Source organism: Phalacrocorax carbo, chromosome 7, assembly GCF_963921805.1.
Source record: "Phalacrocorax carbo chromosome 7, bPhaCar2.1, whole genome shotgun sequence".
In the NCBI taxonomy this organism is placed as follows: Eukaryota; Metazoa; Chordata; class Aves; order Suliformes; family Phalacrocoracidae; genus Phalacrocorax; species Phalacrocorax carbo.
In genome coordinates, this window is record NC_087519.1 from 40,643,418 (window position 1) to 40,668,020 (window position 24,603).

The 24,603-nt window shown below is 37.4% G+C and overlaps 1 protein-coding gene across 10 annotated transcripts in view; it reads left to right on the forward strand.

The window, feature by feature from the left end:
- Positions 1–24,603, forward strand: part of DLG1 (discs large MAGUK scaffold protein 1) — a 167,969-nt gene that overhangs the window by 83,905 nt on the left and 59,461 nt on the right. For 3 of the 10 annotated variants that reach the window (XM_064457636.1, XM_064457638.1, XM_064457640.1), the window contains exons 5-10: positions 13,051–13,149; positions 17,394–17,447; positions 20,185–20,235; positions 21,275–21,399; positions 22,747–22,916; positions 23,574–23,713. In XM_064457636.1, coding sequence (XP_064313706.1) covers positions 13,051–13,149; positions 17,394–17,447; positions 20,185–20,235; positions 21,275–21,399; positions 22,747–22,916; positions 23,574–23,713 — 639 coding nt within the window. The remainder of the gene's footprint in view (positions 1–13,050; positions 13,150–17,393; positions 17,448–20,184; positions 20,236–21,274; positions 21,400–22,746; positions 22,917–23,573; positions 23,714–24,603) is intronic. The other 7 variants (XM_064457637.1, XM_064457639.1, XM_064457641.1 and 4 more) reach the window with 3 other exon arrangements.

Below are 24,603 nucleotides of genomic sequence, written 5' to 3' on the forward strand. Positions count from 1 at the left end.
CCTGTGTTTCTGTGGTGTAGGAATGAACAAAATCAGATGAGGTACCTAGCTAGTAATTGCATGGTAAAGATTTTAGCCTTAGCTCTGAGCAATGAAAAAGCAAAGCATCTGGTGAGCAAGATAAAGCTATCAGAACTGTAGTGAAAGTGATAGTGAATGTTTGGGAATAATTCAGTGTAAAGATAAAACTCTAATGTTACTTACATGTATGACGCCTTTTGTAAATGAAATAAGGAGTGGCTTTAGTATAAAGCCATTTTATGCATAAATCATGTCATTAATTTTCCAAAATTTTCTGACATTTAAGTCCTGAAATAGCTAATGGATTTTAATTAATGGGTGGTTATAGATGACTGTTCTTGTGTGGTTGTCTGTTTGCTGTTCATTAAGGTGAGGTAAATGACTTTCTGCTCATGCTCAGTGTTTTAGGGAAAATTTATAAAGAGATTTTTGGACAGATACTAACACGTCACTCACAGAATAATACAATTATCAATAAAATAGTAAATACTTGTCTTAAAATGGAGAGCTCTAGATTAGATTGACTGACTTTCTTCAGATCACTTGATTACTCCTTGGTCGAATATTGTACCCTTAGGTTACGTTGAGGGCAGTGGGGTACTATAATTGAACCTCAATGTTTGTTAACCTAAAGAAAGGTAAGATGAGGTTCACATGCTTCATATTAATATTTTATGAATAATGTTTCTTACAGATTTACTCAATTAAAAAAAAGTCACTGACAAAAAGAACTTTGGGAGAATAGTGGGATAGTTTTTAGAGTTAAGTGATGCATTTCTAGTATTGAGAGAGATCACTTTGTAGTATCAGAGCTAAATAGGTCATCTTTGGTATTTGAATGAATTATAAGGAACAAAAATAGTCAGCTGTCTCGGAGGATTTATTTATTTTCTGAATAATTTAGGAATGATTGGAAACTGTGTTGCAAGAGCTTTTAAGTGTCATATCTATTAAAGTATGTAAACAGTACCCAACCTTTATTGTTGTATTTTGATTTAAGAGAGTTCTCAGGAGTGAACAGTCTGTCACATCTCAGTTTCCTACCACTGCATTCCCTTTCTACCATGAATTTCAAAACCTGAAATATTGACACCCTAGAGCTGCCATTATATATCTATAATAAAGTCTTAAACCTCATTTTATCTTCCTCTGGTCTCTTTCTGGTTGCGAAACCCTGCATGGGCTTCTTTGTGGACTCTTTAGCATTATAATGAAAGCTACTATTCTTAAGGCTGATGTTAATTTAAATGGAGCTTTCTAGGCCTTGCTTTAAGTTGCAAATTAATGCATTAAATTAATTCTCAATAGCACTTATGAACCTCAGTGAGGAGCCTTGCAGTTCCATTTTGGGCTTTGAGTGCTGGGTAGCTTGGTGAATACAGATGACTAACCCGCTGCACAGGGTTCAGTGCTAGACATTAGTACTTCAAAAACAAAAGTCACGAATTACCTTAATTAAAATCAATGTTAACTTTGTCTACATTTTGTATATTGTGAATTTGGAATATGACTGAAATTCAACTGTTTACGCAATCCCTGAGAAATTTGGCAGGACAAACTAGTTTCAGCTAAGTAGATCTTTCCGACAGCCAGATGTAAGAAGTGGACGGTGGTAGTCTGCTTTGTATGAAACACTGAGATAAGTCTGTAAGGGTCCATATTTAGATCCTGTTAGAGAGAGGAAAGGCTGGTTGCTCAAATTATTTTTCGTATTTGCATGAGGATATTAGCACCTGAAAGTTTTACTTAACAAACAACCACTCAATACTGTGTGAGAGCACTGGTGACAGTGTTGTATTTCCAGGTTCTCCACATCTGCTTTGTGGGTGTCCGTTTATTTCATACACAAATCTCTACTTTTGCTAGAGAGTAGAACTTCATCCCACAAATTGCTGGACAGTCTGTTTTGTCCTGTATTATTGCTTACGGTTATAGCATTCCTTTTTTTTTTTTCCTTTTTATTTTCTGCTCTAAAAATTGCTTGCTAGGCCTCAACAAGTAGAAGTATTTCTGTCACTGCCTTTGCTGCTTTACTTCTGCTTGGGTAATCATGATGCGAAGTGTTTGTCGTGGGGATGTTTTTGTAGATGAAGATTGCAAAAAAGAATTGAGAGTAGATTGCTTATCTGTCTTTAAATCAATGCAGGTCTTTGTCACCATCTATGATTTTACTGATACTCTGCTGTCACTGTGGTTGGTGTGTTCTGTGTGGTCCCTCCCCCCCGTATTTATGTTTTAAGTTCAGAGTTTTAAGTTCATTTGAGTTCATTGTAAAATGCTCTGGGGTTTGAGGAGGAAACTAGGTTAGAGAATCAATTTGTTGACTGAGTTAAAACAAACAAACAACCAGATAAACTGGACAGTTTACTCATATCTAGCATGCCAGCTGTGTGTCTTTAAAAGAGTGCTCACATAGACATGATTTTTAAGAGCCATGGTTTACTCTTAAAAGCGAGACCTAAAGTAGAGCCACAGGCATTCAGACTAATCCTTTTAAACTACAAGGGCTGCATACTTTCTGGGATTGAGAAAAACTGTTTTGTTGCAGTACTTACCTGAACTGATATTACAGCTTCAAGATGGCTTGTCTGTCCTCAAAATCTCTTAGTGAAACCGTTATGTACTGACCTACCCATCTTCGTGTAGACATACTTGACAGTCTTCAGGCTCAGCTTCTTTTCTGTGCTTTCTGTCCAAACTCTCCTTGGAAAGACCTAGATAGCATCCAGGTGGAGATCTAGGTATTTTTATTCCTTCATCTTCATCCTTGGGAGGTCATGGGAATCTCTTTGCTCCATCATGGCAAGGAACAGGGAAAGCCCTTGAAGAGGTAGGTGGGTCAGAAACCCAAATCTGAAGCCAAAAGTTCTTAATCTTTTTATCAACACAGAATGATAGGCAGGCTTAATTGTAACCACCTGTGGGTTGGGGCCATCATAATCAAGCTTATCATTTGCCCTAGTCAGTCTCTCTTAAGGTTTTGTTTGTGGTAAATCAATTTATTGTTGAAAACAAGTGTGGAGTATGGTGACTTGGATAGGAGAATCTGAACAGCAACCCCACCCCCATGAAGTACACGTGATACAAATGCAGTCACAAATTTATAAGGATGAGTGGTTAGCTGAAACAGTGTGTGTATTTTAAATAACTTGGGTTTTAGCCACCATGTATGAAATAGATATGGTGTCCATGGGAAAACTGGAGAGTTACTGTACTAACATGCTGAGCAAGGTGGACAGGTGCGTTTGAGTTCATTGGGTGGGAAGCACATTTTTAAAGCAAAGTAATGGTCTGTTGATCAGAGAGAATCTTTCTCACATGAAAGAAGTCACAAACCTGTAGAGGGAAAATCTTGAGTCATGCTTGTATTAATGGTATTCTCCTTTTTTGGTGGTTCTGCTTCCCTTGCTTTGTATTTGACATGGTTTTTTTACCCTTTAGACTAGCCTATCAGCAATGGCAGTACTCATGCCTGGGTCAAATTGGGTCAAATGCAGCATATTAGCATGTCTGAATGTGTTATGTGCTATTTTGGTATACAAACATTGTTTGGAACTTCAAGCAAATACTTAAATGCTTATGTCCAGCATGTTCTACACTTTTTTAGCTTGTGTGAAACTTGATAATTTTTTATTTGATTTCTGTGAAACTTTGTTTTGGCAGTAGGGAAATATTTGTATGTTATATTTCCAAATCCCCTTGATGCTACATTTTGTTTAAAGTCCTGGAGAAATACACTCAGGGTGAGTGTGTGTGTCTTAAATTTATTGCTTAACAGCTCAAGTCACTGACATTGTGGAACTAAGGGCATGCCCAGGCCACAGGATGGAACTGACTTAGGGAGGAATATGGCAGAGATGGTGCATCAATATTAATGCTAGCTGTGTGCTCGGACTTAAATGCTCTGGGCAGCATACAGCTAGCACGGATTATGAATGAGGATGGGTGGCAGGTGTGCTTCATTTGTACCACCATTAGACCCCACCAAACAGCCTATAAATCCCTGAAGGTATGTTTAGAGGAGTATTGACTTTTGTGATTTTGAGGAAGATGGATGCAAAGATCTTAAAATAGCAGACTTCACTAGTGGAATGTCCTGTGGCATTCTAGGATGTAGTTCTGAGAAAGGATACATAACTACACTGCCAGACCTTAAATTATATATCTCTAGAAAGAATATATGCCATTTACCTTCAGCTTCGTCACTGGGTATTGAATCAAAATTTTTTCTTCCTACGACTTTTAAAGTTCACTTTGGAAGATATTTTATTTCCTACTTTCAAGAAGAGGTAATAAATATGAGCTTTGTTTTTGTCAGTCAAGTCATATTAACAGAAGCTGCTGATTTTGTGGTATCTGCTTGAAGGCAAACGGGTGAAGTACAGAATTATTTCTGGAGGATTCTCCCAGCTATTAGAATTGCTTTTGGAAGTAAGGAAAGTTGGTTATTGGATATTTTTAAAAAAACACCACCTTTGCAGTAGACACTGGTAGTCAAATATTAGTACTATTTTCCCTTTCCACGGGTATTGTCGTTATCCAGCTACTGAGTTGGGCTTATAGTATGAAGAAAGAAAATGATTCTTGAAGAAATGCTACTTGTGGAAGATCACTGCCGATTTAACAGATTGCTTCAAAGAAGTGCGCACTGCACATTAGATGTAGTAATTTAAAAGAATGAAATATTGATGATGTAGCTTTGTGTTAGCAACAAACTGTTCAGAGTTTGTATGTAATATGAAAGCGCAACCTGATCCTGAGCCCTCTCTGGTTATGAAAAATCACTTTGTGCTTGGTATTAGAGTGGAACAGTTCATCCTAGTAATTAATACAGTCTGCAGAGAACACTTGCGGGTTCAGGCTTTCTGCAGTCAAAAGACGATCTGCCAAACCTGTGCAGCTTTAGTTACATAACTGCTTTTTCTTGCTTTGAATTATGCATATGTCCCACTGCTTCGCCAGAGAATTTTTTTTTTTTTTCTTCTTCTTCCCTTTCCTATCAGTGCGACTGCAAAAAAACCCTGGCTGGATGTCCAGGCCCAAAGAGTCATGGTGAATACATCCAGTTGGCAGCTGGTCACAAGTGGGGTTCCCCAGGGCCCACCTGGGAAAGATAGTCAAGGTCCATGCCTGGCTCCCTGTCACTAGCCTGCCACTCTCAGCGTGGACTTACAGCAGCCAGAATCTGGCTGCTATTTGCCTGCTTCCCTGCTAAAGCTTTTAATGGATGACCCAACCATTCAGAGTGGAGACCAATGACAATCCCCTGGTCCTCACTAGGTAGGTCCCTATTGCTCTGTAAACAGATACATGGATTTGGCTATTGGTCACCTGGTTGGCTGCGGGCCAAGAAGCTGGCTGGCTGGGCCCAAAGCATGTGGTGAATGGAGTTAAATCTAGTTGATGACCGGTCACGAGTGGTGTTCTGCAGTGCTCAGTGTTAGGGCCAGTTCTGTTTAACACCTTTATCAGTGATCTGGATGAGGGGATCGAGTGCACCCTCAGTAAGTTTGCAGACGACACCAAGTTGTGCGGGAGTGTTGATCTGTTCGAGGGGAGGAAGGCTCTGCAGAAGGATCTGGACAGGCTGGATCGATGGGCTGAGGCCAATCGTATGAGGTTTACCAAGGCTCAGTGTCAGGTCCTGCACTTGGGTCACAACAACCCCATGCAATGCTACAGGCTTGGGGAGGAGTGGCTGGAGAGCTGCCCAGTGGAGAAGGACCTGGGGGTGCTGGTTGACAGCTGGCTGAACATGAGCCAGCAGCATGCCTGGGTGGCCAAGGCGGCCAGTGGCATCCTGGCTTGTATCAGGAATGGTGTGGCCAGCAGGAGCAGGGCAGTGATGGTGCCCCTGTACTCAGCACTGGTGAGGCCACTCCTCAAATACTGTGCTCAGGTTTGGGCCCCTCACTGCAAGAGGGACATTCAGTTTCTGGAGCACGTCCAGAGAAGGGCAACGAAGCTGGAGAAGGGTCTAGAGAACAAGTCTTTTCAGGAGAGTTTGAGGGAAATGGGGCTGTGGAGCCTGGAGAAGAGGAGGCTGAGGGGAGACCTTATCACTCTCTACAACTGCCTGAAATGAGGTTGTAGTGAGGTGGGGGTTGGTCTCTTCTCCCAAATAACAAGCAATAGGACAAGAAGAAATGGCCTCAAGTTGTGCCAGGGGAGGTTCAGATTGGATATTAGGAAAAATTCCTTCACTGAGAGGGCTATCAACCATTGGAACAGGCTTCCCAGGGAAGTAGCTGAGTCACCATCCCTGGAGGTGTTTAAAAGACGTGTAGATGTGGTGCTTAGGACATGGTTTGGTGGTGGGCTTGGCAGTGCTAGGTTAATGGTTGGACTTGATCTGAAAAGTCTTTTCTGATTCTATGATTCTATGCAATGCAGGCTCTGCCTTACCTCACATGTGTGAATGTAATTGGGCAGAATGATCCCATGAGTCTCAAATACCTGATTAATCTCTTTGAATATCATTCTTGCCTACTCGCTTTTTTCCTTTGTTTTTTTTTCCTGTTGTCTGTTTTCGTTTTGTCTACATCACGATTGTTCTAGATAAGCCTTACTATGCTCTGATTACATATTCCCTTCTTCCTTTTCCCATGTTGTTTTGACCAAGGTGCTATATTTTATTTTTGAGATGAAATAAAACATATTCTATGTGTTATGCATACTTGCATAACACTAAATTTCAGTGCAGCCTAAGCTTTTTCCCTGGAGATTGCCTTGGCACACTGTGCAGCCCTGGATGAGTTAGGTATTCCACCTGTAGCTCCTGTTCCTTGGCTGTGTTTTGGTGCTTGGACTGTTGCTTTCACAACTACAAGTACCTTCAAGTTTTTGTTTAATTATTGGTATCTTATTGATATCATCTCAGGGACCAAAGGCATGAGGACTTCCAGAAGAAACCTTGTGCAATTACCGATTATCTGCTACCTCATCTTCATTCTTTTGCCACTGAAGTCAGCATGTCTGAAAGCACACTAGGGAGATGTGAATTCCTGTGTCTCATCTTTTGCCTTGTTTCTTCCTCTTTCTTGTTTGGAAGAGAACATAGGAAGCCAGACAACTGGGTTTCTATGAATATGGTATCCAGCATCTCCTCCCCTTGCCCTCACTTTCTCGCTTAACATCCTTCAAAGCTGATTTTCTTTTTAATCAAGAGGCTAGTTAGTCTACATGTTGCCAACAAAGTTGATACTTCCAGGAAGATGTTCCTTTTGAATCTGGAACATCACATATTTTGGGATTTATTATGTATGCAAGAGAAAACCCTTATACCCAAACCCCCTTGCTCCTTCCTTTCTATATTTTAGTAATTAGTCAGTGTCACGCTGGATAGAAAATACAGAGTACTGATGTGCAAGTAAAATGGGTGGTATGAATGCAGCCTGCTAAACCTCAAGCAGTCTTGATAACATCCCTGGAAAACAAAATGTTTGTGGTCTACAAAAGCAGCCATTTGGCACACTTGTTGCCAAAGAGGACTGGTTGAGGCTTTGATGCAAGACACAGCCTCCATCTGTGTAATCCCTGTAGGCTAGGAAGTCCGCTTCAGAGTTGCGCAGTATTAATGCGTCTGTGGAAATGTCTCTAAGAAGAAAAGTTAGTTGTGAAGTGTGGGTTTTGAACTGTTTACCTATATGCATATTCATAACATGCTTATCCTCCTTTCTGCTTTTGCCCTTGAGTATCAAAATCTAGAGATTCTTGGATTGTCTAGAGGAGAACAACCCAGGTGCGTCTGCCTGTATGTATTAGCGCTACACAGTCCTCCAGCTCCCTGGTACTTCTAAGGCAAAAGACCTACCTACCATACCATGTGCAAGTCTTGAATGTTGGTATGACCAATGTATTTCCAGGATCCTGTCACCGGCCAGAAACCTTTCTGCCTCTGCATTTATGAATAATGCATTAATGATGCGGTTCTTGATTACATCCATTCTGGGTAGAAGATGAGACATGGCAGATCTTGGTGATTAGAGGAGCATCTGTCAGTTCCTATTTATCCCCTAATATCCATGCTATAAACAACTGAAAATGTTTGTACTTTGGTCTGTATTTCTAGTTTTTTAATTCTGTGTATAAAAAGTATGCTGACTCATTAATTAAATATTCAGATTTGCTGTGGGAAAGTGTACAGTGAGAGGGAGAATAACCAGGCTTTAATGCTATGAACTGATAAATCTCTCCATTTTATCCAAATACAGTACAGCTGACCTAATCAAGCTTTGTTTCCTCTGGGCTGGTGTCCTTCATTCTTATCATAGCCAGTGCCAGATATTCAGGTTCACGGAATATTCCTAAAACTGACCCATGGGGCAAGAGGCAGGTGGTGTGTGCTATGGCTGGTCCAGAGCTGTGCAAATACTGGTTTTGTGTCCACTGTCAAGAAGACTGCATGATCACTGACTCTGAGCCTGCGTCCTTCTGTGAGGCTAGGAATATAGGTGTCTTTCTTTAGCTGTCAATTTTCATGTAGACTCTGGGAAATTAACTTTTGATCCTTACCTCTTTTTAGAATGATTGGCTGGTAAAGTCAAATATTCAACAGCATGATTAAATCAAACTAGCTCCTCATTTTGTGCTTTTTTGGGGGGGAATGAGGAGGTAGGAGTTGTTTTGGGGCTTTTTCTTTTTTATTATTAGCTTTTTAGTTAAACAACATGCACCTTAAAATTGTGGTCTCAGTGCTGCTGCATTTCATGGAAATGCAACTCTTAATTATTAAAACAAAGTAATTTCTGTTTTTGTTATGGTCTGAATAAATTTGTTATCTTTGGAAGTTTAATGTTGAAATCTTGTACTATGTATCTGCCTATTCACAATTCATATACTTTTCCTCATGAGCTTCTTTAAATTCCTTAGTTTTCAGCCCCCATAATTGTTCAGAGAAGTAGAGGAATTTGTATATTTTAAAATTTTCTATATGTAAACCTTGGAGAAGTTTTGAGGTGGTAAAATACAAGAAAGTTTAGGGATAATAGGAGCTTATGGAAGAAAATAACTGTAACCTTTCATAGCTTCTTTTAGTAAAAAAAAAGGTGGATAACTTTTGCCATCTATTCAATAATTTGTGCACTGCATTGATTACTTATGCCCAGCAAATTGACTGTCGTGTTGTGGTTCAATGGTGCTCTTTAAATAGAGTAGAGAGTACACAACATGCAGTACTAGATAAAACAACATCTAATGTATCTTCCTATGACCATAATCTAGGAAACACTCATATTTTGAGCGTTTCAGGAAGCAATGTTTTGGTTTATTTTCCCTCCATTTTTTTGCAAAAAAGACTGTTTGTATTGCTAATTTCATGACTACTCACTTTCATGACGACAAATACCGGGGTGCTACAGATGATGGTGAAATGGAAACGCTCAAGCTCACTGATTTCACGAGGAGCCCGAGAATGGAAATACGTCAAAATCTTCATATGCAGCCAAAGCATCCTTTCCAGCATCAGCAGCGGGCACTGAGCATTTGTACATCTTTTAGTTCATCCACGACGTCAGTGTCTTCCAAACACAGAGGAAAATTTATAAACCTACGTGACAGTGTAAAAAGGAGTCCTACAAAAAGCACAGCAAAAGTAAAAGCTGCTAGTAGTTGGGTGTCTGATGGCTCATGTTCTAATTGTTCATTAGAAAAGGTATGTATTGCAGTAGGTATTTACAGATGGGCATTTTTGGTGCAAACTGTAGAAAGCATGTCACACTTTCTTTCTGTGGTTTTATCTCTGCTATTTCTAGACACTTGATGTTAATTAATCTTCTGTTGTATTTTATCACTAGAAATCAAAGTAGTAATAATTGAAATTGAGCTGGCAAAGAAATACTGCTCAGTGTTTTCCCATTAAGATTGTTGCACTCTCTACAGTGTAGGTTTTTTATAGTAATTTCTTGACAGCAAGGAAAGTCTGGTTTGCTTGATCTTTGGTCTACAAAACAGGTCTTTTAGTACTTGACAAACAGCAGCATTGTGGAATTTGCTGGTTTAGTTGATCTGCTTCGGGATGTACATGGTGCTTTGGTAATTTCAGGTCAGTTGGCATTCCCTCATGGAAAGTGTTATTTTGTGTGTGGGTTAAATATGAGAAAATGCATGCATTCCTCCTTTTCACCACATCTGGACTTAGGTTTGGAGGCACTCCTTTTAACTGATCACTTAAAGGTATTATGATCTTAGCTTTTTAAAACATACCACTTAAAATGGAATGATTATTTTTGGTTATAAATATTAAAGTCCATCCTTACACTTTAAAAAGAATTACTTGAGATTTGTTGTGGTGTTGTAACAGAATAGCTTTTAATTGTAGGTGTTAGCACGTTTATTTAGCCTGACAGACTTTGGTAAAGTGAGTTATTGCTCAAGTCATGCTTTCCTATATACGATAGTCTGTCATACTTGTGTGCTATAGTTCATATATATTCAGACCAAGGTTTTTAATTGGTCCTTTGCTTTCTTTGCAGTTTAAATAAGTTTGTGTCTATTTAAACCAGAATTATTAAATGTTGTAGTCAGTGACATATTTATTTGAAGTTATTTTGAGGATAGACTTCCCCCCCCCCCCCCCCCCCCCCCCCCCCCCAGAACACTGTAGTGTATTAATGTGGAGAATTCCTAAAAATCACAAATACTTCTTGAAAATTCCTGGAAGGCAGAGCATTGAAAGCAATACTCTGAGCTATTGGAGCCTATTCAGCTGCTTTCACAAATACTCGTATCATATAATGATTGTCATACTGATAATGTGCCATACTAAAATAAAGTTAGCATTCTTCTATTATAATGATGTTCCAGGTCTTCTTGCTCTGATGGTTAGAAATCTTTTCATTTCTTGCGTTGTCCTTCCTTGTGGTAGCCACAGTGCCTACATCAACTCACTGTATTCCGTGAAGTGTTTAAGTGAAGACAGTCTTACCTTCATTTGATTTTGTACATCCTTTGGAAGTGGTTCCCAGTGTTGTCACCTCTTTCCTCACACACATGGTAGTGGAGGACACTTAACAGGAACATTGCCAGGATGCTTGGAGGAGCAGGGAGTAGCTTTTAGGAGTTAGTGGATACTAAACCATCAGCACAAAGGGAAAATACAGTGGCATTACTTATAACTTAAGAGACTGGAACATGAAAGAATTGAAGTACTTTGAACAATGTCAGTTTTAAAACAATAAAGATAAAAATTGGAACTGGTCAGGAGGCTTCTTGAAGTGTTAGGGAATGAGAAGCCCAGAGAGAGTTAAGAATTGAGAAAAGGAAAGGAAATGGGAAAACAAAGCTGCCCTTTGGTGCAGATTGGTCCATAAGGACATCACCTATGACTGTGTCAGCTGTTTTGCTAAGTCAAAGGACAGGGGAGTGTGGTCAGTATCTAAGAATAACTTCAATCTGTTTTTAACCTTCTGTTATTGCAGGAGATGTAACTGTAAAGCTGGAGTTTTTTTGACCCGCTAACGGTTAGCTTGTCAGCTTTAATGTTGTGTTATATTTTGATAGGTAATATGTATATATCAAACTTTGGTTAACAGGAGTTTTTTACTGTGTGCATGCATGGGAAGCTGCTTACTTTGGAGCAAGGCAGTCTTGAAGGGGTGGCTTATTTTTTGCATATATAGGGCTGAGTAATCGCTCAGGCTATTTAATTTGATCTGTCCTCTAAAGGTTGCATTGTTCTTCCAGTAACTGGAGGTTTGTTGCACTGACCATTTCCTGCATCCTTTGCAGAATGTGTATTATCATTTTTCTAGACCAATTTATATTCACCCCACCCCCGCTTTTTAACACCTGAAAGATTGTGCCGTTCTCCACAGATACAAGAACGTCTAAATGATAATAATAATGATCTTCTGACGTATCAAATGTATCTTGTCCTTACATCTTCCAATAACTGCAATATTTTTCACCAGCTGTTCATTTTGGGTAGATTGACTTTGAGCTGGAAAAAAAAACACCCTGTAGAAATACTGTATGTACATTTAATAAGGGTTGCTACTCTTGGGCGGTTTCAGGTTTCTTTAATATTTGCTTTTACCATTTAATTTGGTGTATGCTATTGGTGTATGTTGCTTTGTGTTTTAAAGTATCTCAAGCTTTTAAAATACGTTTAATACTTTTATCTTCTGGGGTTTTCATTCATTTTCAGGTTTTAGTATTTTCTTCTGTCATTCTTTATTGTATTTAAAGATCACAAGAATGTCTTGGAACAACTAAGCTGCAACAGCTTTGATCTGCTGTTCAGATTGTAATTTTGATGATGGTTGCCAGAAGTTTACGTTGCTGACAACTTGTTGACAACCAGTATGTTAACATCTCAAAATTATTTGAGTTGATGTTTTGCTAGTTGTAATCTTGTTCCCTTGCAGCTTAAGTTGTCAGTAGCTTTCCTGGTTAGTATATTAATGAAAATTTCTAAGACCAAAATTCTACTAGTCTGAAGGTGTGGTAAACCTCTGTGAAGATCTTTGAGAGGTAGATTGAATCTGTTTTAGGCTCTTCTGCTCATTTGACTAGAAGATTTCTTTGATTTTTGCCTGGTTTAGAAACCTTAATGTACTTCTGATTTTTCCCTTTTATCAAAAAGGGGTATTAACTTTGTTTAGTGCTATCAACTTTAGCCGCTGTTACCTGGCTTTTGCCCACTGTTGTATTATGGTGAAGGGCTTCTGTTGTGAAACCAGCCCACAAAAAGCCTGAGTCTGTCCATTGACATGAACAGGTTTTCTGTTGGACCCCAAAGTGCAAAGTGTTATTACTCTGTACTACAAGGTGAGTAACTTGGGATAAATAAGCAGTGTGGATATGTCTTACGACTTGGGGTTCTCTGGCATCCTCACGTTGTTGGAGATGCACTGCCATAGACAGCATGTGGTTAAACGTGGTTAAAGGTGGTTGCTTGTCTTCAGCTGTGTTTCAGTCTCCAAATCCTTATGCTATTTCAGAATTATTTTTTTAAGCTGTTAAATTTTAATTTTGTTATAAAATATTTTTGATTTTCATTATTTTTGACGTTTTGTTGATGATTTTTAGCCCACAGAAGCTGTTCCTTCCTCTTCTCCCATTGTCCCTGTGATCCCTGTCCCACCAGTCCCTGCTGAGACCACTGTCATCCCATCCACCATACCACAGGTTTTTATTCTTTTTTTTTTTTGTTAAATTTGTTCAACTTTCATTTATTAAATGTATTTCATTGCTTTGTTTATATTCACGTTTTGGCACTTCTACACACAGGTTTGAGATGAACGTGAAGCACCTGAATTAGTAATACACTGAAGTTTCATCCTAATTATTGTTTGTTTCATAGCAGCTTTTAGTCCATTTTAAAAAAACCCTATATTTTCATATGAAAGTATATTAGTTAATTCATGAAATAGCTAAAGAAAAAAAACAAAAAGAATGGAAAGAAGCAATAGGATGTTTTATGTTCTGACGTAATAATTTTAGAGCCATTCACCCTTACTAAAGTGTTACTGCTCAATGTAGTTACTTATGAGAAATTGTCTCATCTAGTATACAAATACTTAATACCTATGTTTCATCTATGTTGCATGATACTACTTCTGTTCTCCAGCCATTTGTTGGTATTAGTGTGCTTGGGGGCCTTTAGAAGACAAAAGGGGTTTGGGGGTGTTTTTACCCCTCTAGTCCTAACATATTTGTCTCATAGAATGTGCTTGCCTTCTGGACCTTCATCCTTTAGGTCACATAGTGTTAACACACACACACACAAAAAAACCATCCCACCCTGTCAAGACAAGTTAAAGCAGTAATCATGAGTTAACATTGCTGTCTTGCACATAACTTGGAATATGTGACCATAGCATGGCAAGCTATGGAATACTTTAGGATAGGTAGCAGTTATATTTTTGCATCTGGAATGGCATTCTGCGTTTGTTTTTTGACTTTACTGTAACTTGCAGTGCAAAAATCTCAAATGATGTGTGCATGCCTTTTGAAAAGATGGGTCACTTCTTATAATTGGTTGATGACAGATATTTATTAACTTCAGAAGGGAATTAAGCTATCCAGAATACTACTGGGATATTTTTGTAGTATACACGTCAGTATTTTCTTTTTAACTTAAGCTCTGCTTTCAAGCTACATGGCTAAACTTGCAACAGGTGGTAATCTTTTTTTATCTCTGCTATGTTGCTAAATTTTACATTATCCAATAATTATAAAAAGTTTTTACAGTTGGCTGATTTCTAATGCACTTTCTAGTGGATGTAGGTTTACACAAACCTGTCGCCCGTCCTTTCCCAACAGTCAGACCAGAGATTTGATTAGTTTCAGAACTATTTCCTTCTTATGGAGGGATTCTGCCCACATCAGGATTTGAGACAGGCTAGTGCAACCAGTGGTCTTGTGCTGTAAGCCTTGGTGCATGAAGATAACTGAGTTTCCAGTAGATTTACTTTCAGGAATTGCCAGTAGGCTGAACTTCATCTAAAGTAAAATAATAAGTGCCAGAAGTATTTATATTTTCTTTCACTGCCGTTGCTGTGACAGTGTTAATGTCTGTTGATGATACTGGATTACAAGCAGAAGAGTAAGAATTGAGTGGTCTGTGCTTGTCTTCTGCGTGCATATAAATCTCTGCAGGAGTTAGCTATATAATTCTGCATCATACATGATTCTAAGCAATTAGGAAATACCACAGAAAGTTATTATCAACTTTGGATTTGGCAGATGCATTTTTGTCCAATAGTTAATGTCTCTCTATTTTGTTAGTCACTTTACCCCTTAGGCAAGCCCTTAGTCTGCTTGTAAACAAACTTGTTAAATGGCTTTTAAATATTTGAACGAGCCCTGACACTGAAGCTTGAAAGTGTTTGGTAATTTGGAGGAGTCTTGCATAACAGGCTGAAATACCAGGTCTTCCTTCCAAAAACAATTGATGGGTTGCTGGATGTTGCCCTGTATCTTCGTAGTCTCCAGGCGTACCTTTGGAATGCCTGGCACAAAGCTTTTCTCCTTCCTGCTTGGAGATGATGCTAAATTATTGCTTCTTGATGGAGAATTCAAGTAAATGCAGAAGGGGTGTTAGGAACAATTCACAGAATCACAGGTTGGAAGGGACCTCAGGGATCATCTAGTCCAACCTTTCTGGGAAGAGCACAGTCTAGACAAGATTCCTTAACTTATGGAAGGTGTTTTGCATCTGTTGGCTAGTTTGTGTCTCAAACATACTGTTCACATAAAAACCTTACCTAGTAGTAGCAATTTCCTCTATATTCCTTTCTATTCCTCTATATTTCCTCAATAGCTAGTCTTCCTCTTCTTTTTTTAAGACATTAACACAAGAACACTTGTCAGCCTCAAGAAAAAGATTCATGGATCCAGCTTTCACTGGCACTGCTTTTATTGAATATACTTGGATATTACAGAATCCTAATATTAAATAAAAATAAATTTTAGAATTGAGTGAAATGTAAAGAATGTGACTGAACTTTCAAAAATAATCCTTGTTTTGTTTTCTATTTATACATTAAGAATATTTTCATAGTTTATACACAAACATAAAATAAATGTATGTATGCTGTTCTTGTGTAGATCCAGTGGAGAGTTAGACTCCTAATGCCTCATGTTCAGTCAGGTTCTTTTTAATACAGTGTATTGTTTTGATTTTTTTAAATAGTCTTAATTGTAAAGCTCTTACAGGGATGGTGATGCACAATTTAATTAACTGGTATTTTTAGTACAGGATCTTATTTTTAATTTACTGTTCTTCTAATAGAACTTGTACTTGAATAGGAAGCAGAAATTGGAATGTAACTTAATGGCAGAACATGGTAGTGAGGGGTAGCATTGTTTTAAGAAAGATTCTTATCGTGATATGAGTAACTCTACTGCATGAAATGTGCCCGTGCTTCTCCTGAGAGAATTGCTGGGTGAGAAAGGTGTTTGGCAGCATCTTGTCAGAATCATAAGTGTTATCCTTTGTTTCCTTTTTTAATGGTCTACTCTGTTAACTTTCATATACACCACCTGATTTTAGTACTTAGTAAATGATACAGGCCTAATTTCTGACACAGCGACCTGATATAGCAGATTGATGACTCCTGCCTAGTGATGGTAGATTATTCATCTCAGTCTTTTGTCAGGAACTTCTGAATCATCACTTACTTCCCAGCTTTGGGGGGCTTTTAAAAATCATGTATTCCTCACAAGGATGTTGTCACAGTAGTGAAACTAAAATGCAGAATATGAATAGGTTAATGTAATTGTCATACTTTTGTAGGTCTTATGTTTATCATTGAATGAGTTTAATACTATCTTCTACTGCAGCCTGTTAAACTGTCCCTGAATTAATTCCCACACATATATGCACAAGTAAGAGATTAAAAAGAAGAAAAAAAGAATGTCTTAATTGTAAGGATAATGGAATTTTATACATACAAAAAAAAAAAAATCTGCGCTTCATTAAAGCAGTAAGGAAATTAACTTTGTTTTGTGCCACTGAGTTTTTAGGTCCTGTTGAACTTAATACATGAACAGTATTTGGAGTCTGGAATATATCTGTGCACTTCTTTGGGTTTTTTTTGTTTTTGTTCGTAGAGCAGGCTAGATGCTACCTATTTTAAATGCATTTGATGCAAAAATAGGAAATCTAATTATTTGGAAGCATTTCAGGTAAAAACCACCAGTCTATGGATTTTCTTGCAGTTTAAACCCCATTTTTCACAGAAAAATTCTCAGTAACATCAGAGAGCAAAAGTGTTACCTTATTCGACCAGTTCTTAGCTAGCAAACAAGTTATCAAACATGCTATACTAGTTCATATTTCTATAGCAATAATCTCTGCGTACGGCTTGTGAATCCATAGCAATTTTCTGATGGAAGCACATGCCACTGTGCAGTAGATGAATGTCTCCTATATATTTGTTTCTGGTTGCATTTCTCTAACTTTCTATTTTGCAGGTTGAAGTGGGTTGGGGGTGGTGGTGGGGTGGGGGAAGTGTTCTTGCTACGAAGAAAGAGGTATCAAATCCACTAAAATTTGGTTTTAATATAGTGGCTGGTAAAGCAACTTCTGAATGTCGTATCACAAGTACTAGGGTAACTGACATCATGTCAAATGGTAGCACGACTCAGTTTTTCTTTTGCAAAACAAAATAATAAATGACAGAACTTGTATATAAGATACAATCTCAGAGTTTTGGAAGAGTGTGGCTTTGTGGCATGAAAACATTTTTTTCAGGGTAGGAACAAGTGTTTCAGAAGGTGGAAGTTTTGCGATTCTCAAGCTGAGGCTACCTTTTAACAGAACTTTGAGAATCACAGCAGATTAAATGTCATATAATTGTCGTTAGTATTGCCTTCTCTTATGCATGGTTTTTTTTATTTTATTTTTTTTAATTCTTCTGTTAAAGGCAAATCCTGCTCCAGTGCTGGTGAATACAGATTCTTTGGAGACTCCAACATACGTAAGCCTGCACTTGCTTTCAGTTATAACTTTACATAATGTTTTATGTCTGTGGCTGTTTAGGTCTCTTTCTACTGTTTAATAAAACCTACTCTGATGCTGCTTGATTTCATCAGCTGTCCTCATGGTTATTTGAAGTCCTTAAATAGCTGTTTAATGGAAGGATAAAAGCTGTACAGGTAGAAGGTTCTGTGTGACTAACAGTGTGTGATAGTGCAAAACACAGATGTTTGAGGTTCCAGAGGTTCAGTGTTCAAAGAACAATCTGTTTCTTCAGCTGTGCAGGCACATGCTTTAATATTTAATGTGCCATTTCCCTCACACTTCTCAAAAACATTTCTTAATGCAGTGGCTATACTCAGATTTTAGTGCTCTAAATATTAATAAAAATGGGTTGGTTCAATGTGAAATGTTAAGGTAATAACTGTAGTTATGTGGAGGCTAAAATTTGTGTTTGGAAGTGTGTTTTGTGATGGGAATACCACTGGCAGATAGAGACTTCAGAAGCTTTGGAATGTATGTAAGTTTGGCATTGGTTTCAGGTCTGAATTTTGCTCCTGTACCTTCGTCCTGCAGTTACTTATATCCCTCTTGCTTGTGGTTTGCCTGATCAGGTTAATGCCTGTACTAGTTGCTTTATATTGTGTTTAGTTTAAGTACTGGTATTAGCAAGTAAAATGTAAATCTTGCCTTTACCAAAAGCATTCATGACTTAGCAAGGTTGGTAGAAAGGAGCTGTAATAACTCAAGACAGACAAAAGCACGCATTAACAGTTTAAGCAGAAGACAAAAGATTAGGACAGTGACATAATTGGCTCATAAATGAGTCCCAAGTGTTATGATGATGCCTCTGACTGAAAGATCACAGCAGTTCTCTGCAGTATGTGGCCCTTTTAGTGATGTAACACAGATATAGAAAAGCGTACGGAAGGTGAGGCGTCTCCCTGCACACACAAACTAAACCAAGAAGATAAGTGATTAATAAATATGTATTCACATTTCAGAAGGCCCCATCTGATAGAGGCACATGCAGGACAATACATAGTAGAAATAGGAAGAGAAAATAGCATTAACGTAACAAACTGGCACTCAAAATTATAAGCTATCTAAATTATCAGTTTGCAATGAATGTAAAACAAAGAAGCCCATAACTACCTGTAATCTAACCTACTCTGTAATCATACGAAGTTGAGTAAAGGAATATCCTTCTAGATTCCCAAGTAGCTAATGGAATTAAGTGATAAGTAACGTAAAATCATACTTGTGAAGGAACTGCATCATGAGTCTGCAAAAACCTTAGCTATTAAAGCTTTTACTATTGAAAAAAGAAAAAAGCAAAATATGAATCTAGAAAGTCATCAAGGAACAAATGGTCAAGAACACAACTCGTTATCTGAATTATAAAGCTGCTGAGGAAATGCTCCCTCTTAGAACTCAAAACTGGGATGGAAAAAACCACCAAGAAGCACTTCTTCCAGAATTCTTTGTAAAAGCCCAAAGAAATACAAACTCACTCAAATTGATAGCACATGAAAAGATTAATCGTACCAGCAAAATTAACTTCAGTACAGCCAAAAGGCTCTAACCAAATTCTGATGAACTACTAATAGGTTTTCACATTTAAAGAAGATGCTGCATTTCTGTTGTGGCGTAATTGCATCATTTGTATAGAACTTCCTTCATCCAGGGGAAGTCCCTGCAAATAATCTTGGCTTAGTGGATCTGAGACACTTCAAAACTTGTAAAAGGTAAATTAGACAGTGATTTTTATCATTTGACGTATCATTGCTTCTGTCTTTGCTAATGTTAGGTTTGTTAGATAAAATAAATTCAAAGGTAATTATTGAGAAAACAAAACTAAACATCCCCACCCCCCTCAAAAAAAACCAACTAAAAACCCAAAAACCAAAACAAAGATGAACCCCCCCAAAAACCCCCAAACCAACCAACCAACAACAAAAAAGGGGCTATAGAACTGAGCTAAAGCAAAAGGTAAAAATGGAGGTTATTGTTTGTTCTTGTTTACCTAGATGATATTTTAAACCTGGTTTACAGAACTTTGTGCATGGAAATAAACAAAAGTCTGCTTTGTTTTGCCTAATGGTAATGAATTAGGGAAATGATTAATTGTCTTTGTTATTTAAAAAAAACCAAAAGGCCACATACTGATCAGTCGTCATGAACTGTTTCCCAGATACTGTAATATTAGATGACTGCTTCAGTTAGCACATGTTGCCATTCTTATAGATGATGGCTCAGGGACTAAGCTAACATAAAAACTTCTTGATCACAGTGGCTTCTTTGGTGTTGGTGTAGAAGCAGATACAGTTTCATGTATTCAGAAGGTCAAAACCTCTTCCCTTTTTAATGGAGAAATATTGTTTGTTAAAACTACAGTATCTTTTCCACTGAACAAACTACTAAGGACAGTTTGCTTGCTATATGGCCTGAGGAACAACTGAGGATCTCAAGAGCATTTTTTTTTTTTTCCTGGCAGTCAGAAGCAGAGTGCTTCTGCTCTATGGTATCTGTGTAGAACAGTCTGCTCTCTGAAATCTTGACTTCTAAACTCATACAAAAAGAGTGTTTGATTCATGTACAGAACAGAGTGAAAATCGCACGTCCCCTCTGAGCTCAGTGGTCAGTGTGAATCAGCTTAGATTTGATGGGAATGAACCACCAGCTGAGCAAACTGTGGTATGCGTAAAATTCTTTGTCTCACGTATCTTTTTCTTTAGGTCAATGGGACGGATGCAGATTACGAGTATGAAGAAATTACTCTTGAAAGGGTAACATGCCAAATGCCTTCCTGTACTGTGTTTTAAATGGGATTTATGATACTGAAATATGGAAAAATTAACCTCTTGATACTGCTAAATGGCAAACCAAAACAATCCTTACCTTTTTTTTTCCCCTTTAGGTAGATTATTTAACGTTTAAAAAAAAACCACTCAGTTGCTGGAGCAGCAGTTTTTCAGTTTTTGTTAATATCCTTGACCATTAGTAGTAAAATGGGGGGGATCTCAGGATCTCCCTGAGACATTACTGCATTTAATGTTATTATCTAGGCTTGTAGAGAGCAGTAGCACAAATTATGATTTAATTTCCTATACTGTCATTTATGATAAGCTTTTATTTATACCATTAAGTTATATATTGAGATTCAGGCTTCCAGTTGAGCTGACAAGTGACATCTCCTCTTATGCATTGCTTTCTTAGGTTAATGATGTAGAGATTTATCTCAGTTCTCTCTTCTTCTTGAGCTGCACTGTTAACAAAAAGAAAGAAATAAATAGTTGTATTTGATACCTGTGCGGTTCTGGTGGTGACTGAGAGGGTGAAGAAGTCTTGCAGGTGATAGCAAGGGCAGGCAACCTTTGAAGAGGAAATATCAGTCTGAGTCTTTGCACCTGTGAGGACATATCACATATGTGACACAGATTACTTGGGGGCTTCTCTGGCAAAAATAATTTGTCACTAATAATTTAGTGAGAAGCAAGTATTTGTATGAATAATCTCAAAGATCTGGCTCACTAGAGAGGAAAGTTTTTATCTAGTTTATTGAGCTCACTTCAGTGAGAAAGCTGTTGGGTTGGAACTGTTATCTCTTATAGTTGATGCAATGGCTTATGTTCTCCTTATTTCTGTGAAAACAAGTATAGTTATGTCTACCATATGGTTATATGTAATATACTGCTTAAAGTGTCTTTCAATTCTTATCATCAGTGAAAATTACATAGATTTGGTTTTGTATTGAATCAAATAGATATACTAGAATATCTTTTCCCAAAAAAAGACATGTAAATTCTTTTTCTCCTCTACCTTTAGGGAAATTCAGGACTTGGCTTTAGCATTGCAGGTGGTACAGACAACCCACATATTGGGGATGATTCCAGTATTTTCATTACAAAAATTATCGCTGGGGGTGCAGCTGCACAGGATGGAAGATTACGGTATGATGACTTTGTGTTGAGTTCCTAAATGTTTCTTATTGTATTTTCAAACAGTGGGTAAAATGCTTTTTGTTACTTTAAGTAGTTTTATCATGCCACGTTACATTTAAAATAACTTTTTCTTACAGAAGTATTTTGTAAATAATGAGAAATGTTTGAGTGAACCATTTTTTTTCCCTCCCCAAACCAATAAAATCTGCACTTAAGTGAAATTAAGTGAACTTTATCTTTTCTATTTGGTGTTATAAACTGATTATGCCATATGTTCTATAGTCCTTAATTCAATATATAAAGGAAAAGCTTAGACAGGATAGGTAACTTTTGGGTTATCCATGTGCAGATTTTCTGATCTTTATGATAGTAGAGCTTAATAAAACTCTTTTATGCTTGGTATAATTCCGTGTCTTAATTTTTCAAAGCTAGTACACATCTTTGAAAGCCATATTTTTTATTTAAATTAATAGAGTACTCCCTCTCCAGTATACCTAATTTTATTATTTAATTTTGGACTGATACTACTGCTTAACTCCTAGTGAGAAAACGTCGGCGTAGTATTAGGTGATAGCAACTGATATTTGCAATTTCCTTTGAAGAGTACTGTTATTAATTTCTGATTTTCGTATTAATTTCCGAATTATTTTTCTAACCCGTAACAGCCTTTAAGTATACTCCTGTATCACTTTGTGGAAAAAACCCACATCCAATTGTAGGACTAGCTTTTTTTCTCTTGTGTTGTCAAGAACTTGCCCTGTAATGACAGGGCAAATGCCTGATGCCTTATGGTTTTTAGTCCTCATAAGCTTATTTCAAGGCTTCATTTTAGCTTGTTGGCCATTGTCAGAGGTACATCTGGCAGAACATGGTGACAGGTGGGTCAGGCGTTGTACTTACTGTAATGAGAGCTCAGTGTTACTACAGCAACATGTTAAATGATGTGGAAGGCCAGCACTTAAACAGCTTGTGAAGAGCAGGAATGGAGGTTAAAACTGGCATGTTCTCATTGCGTGCCTCCTAGTTTCTGAATTTTTTAATTCTTTCTTATAGCCCTAAATAAAAGGTAGTTTGTATGAAGCTCTGTTTAAAATACTGTTTTAATGAAACACATATAAGATGGTGTCCTATTCAGCTGTGGATAAAATATTCTTTTTAAAAGTTTTATAGTGATCCTTGTTTTATCTTTAAGCACTAATAATTAATTTTAGAGCATTGTCTTGAATCAATATAATTTTGAAGGAAAATCTGTGTATCTTAATGTGTTAATATGTAGTGTATTGTAGTTAAAATGTATTAGGCTCCTAGTGTGTCTTCTCTAATGTGACAGCTAAATGTGAATGTTTCTGTCTCTAGGGTTAATGATTGTATTCTACGAGTAAATGAGGTGGATGTTCGTGATGTGACACACAGCAAAGCAGTCGAAGCATTGAAAGAAGCGGGATCAATTGTACGATTGTATGTCAAAAGAAGAAAACCAGTCACAGAAAAAATAGTGGAAATCAAACTTGTAAAAGGCCCTAAAGGTATGTAAGAAGTACAAAACTTCTGTTTCACAAGAAGGATGGAGTTGACTATTTCTGCATTTATTTTTTGAAATAAAGTAGTACCTTGCATATGTTCTAGGAAATGCAGAATGATGAAAAAGAATACAATGGCATCTCAAATGCTTCTGAATTTTCATCCCTGTGTCTTGAAACTGTTCTTGTAGAATGCATATTTTTCTTTCAAGTGATAGAAACACATTTCTGATAGTATTTAGTAATTTCAAATACATCAAATAAAAGCGGGAGTAAAATATTTAATTACCTAGAAAGATCTTTGAGAGATTAACAAACATTTAGAGAAAGTATTATATTGTTTCTATATGGGGAATTGTTGGAGAACGGTTCTTTAAATACCAGTGGTACTGTGTGCATCTTTCACAAGGCATGAAGTAAATGATTTAGGTTTTGATCTTCAGAACTTCTGCAAATGCTATGTCTTTTCCAGAACTTTCTGGAAAATTGTGGAGTTCAGCTGGAAAGGCATCCAGTATTGCTTCAAGCCAAATATGTTTTAATATATATTTATATAAATATATATGTATGTGTATATGTGATACAGATAGCATTATTATTTAGATAATAATTTGAATCTAATGAATGCTATAAGTTTTTTTGAGTAATGACTTTGTCTTCAAGCAGGTCTTGGTTTCAGTATTGCTGGTGGTGTAGGAAATCAGCATATACCTGGTGACAACAGCATCTATGTAACCAAAATCATTGAAGGCGGGGCAGCACATAAAGATGGCAAACTTCAGATTGGAGACAAACTTTTAGCTGTAAGAGCTGCACTTTTTTTTTTTGTCCAAAGGTTGTTCACTCTCAGGCCCAGGAGGGGCATAATTCACTTCTTGGTTAAGCTGTCTGCCAATGGAGTGTTATTTCATAGAAATGGGTAAAAAAAAATTGATTTTGCCAGCAAATCAATGATAAAAATTAAATCTGCAGCGTTCAACACCATCTAATCAGGAAATCTGAAATCTGTTCATCAGCAGTGTTTCATGCAAAACCTGTATTAATCACCCTGTTTATCTCTGATGCCTGCTATTGTTTTTCTGGGATATGAGTGATGGGAATGTAAACCAGCATACAATGGGATTGTTTCTCTTCTCAAAAAAGAAGAGTGGAAAGGAACTCCATGTACTGGTGGTTGGCCAGCCTGTAGTGAAACTGCTGCTTAAATTGGATTTCAGTGTTTTTAATGCTTTTGAATGGCTTTTTTTAAACTCGGAATATTTCAAAGTTGAATTTTCTATACACAAAGTAAAAATAACTTTCAACTTTCTTAAAATACATCCAGAAATCTAGTTGTCTGGCTAGAAAAACAAGGCCAGAGCCAGGAATTTCTGGATTAATTTCTGAATTGTAAACTCAACTCTTGTAAGGTATAATTTCACTACCCGTCTACCAGGCAGTACCTGCTTCTGTAAGAGCTCTGAGTACATCTGAGTACTCTACATCTGTACTCAGAGTACATGACAGCAGAACGTGTGCTCTATCGCTCTTCAAACAGTAAGAAACTGACTCTAAATGTTTAGTGCAGAGTTTGCCACCTGTAAAAAGAGTTTTTTGATAAGTTTGTCACAAGTACAGAGCTGGGAAAACTGGAGCTACTTAAAGATAAAGAATCCTGGGATTATCCTTTTATCTAAAGAATCCTAATTTTTTT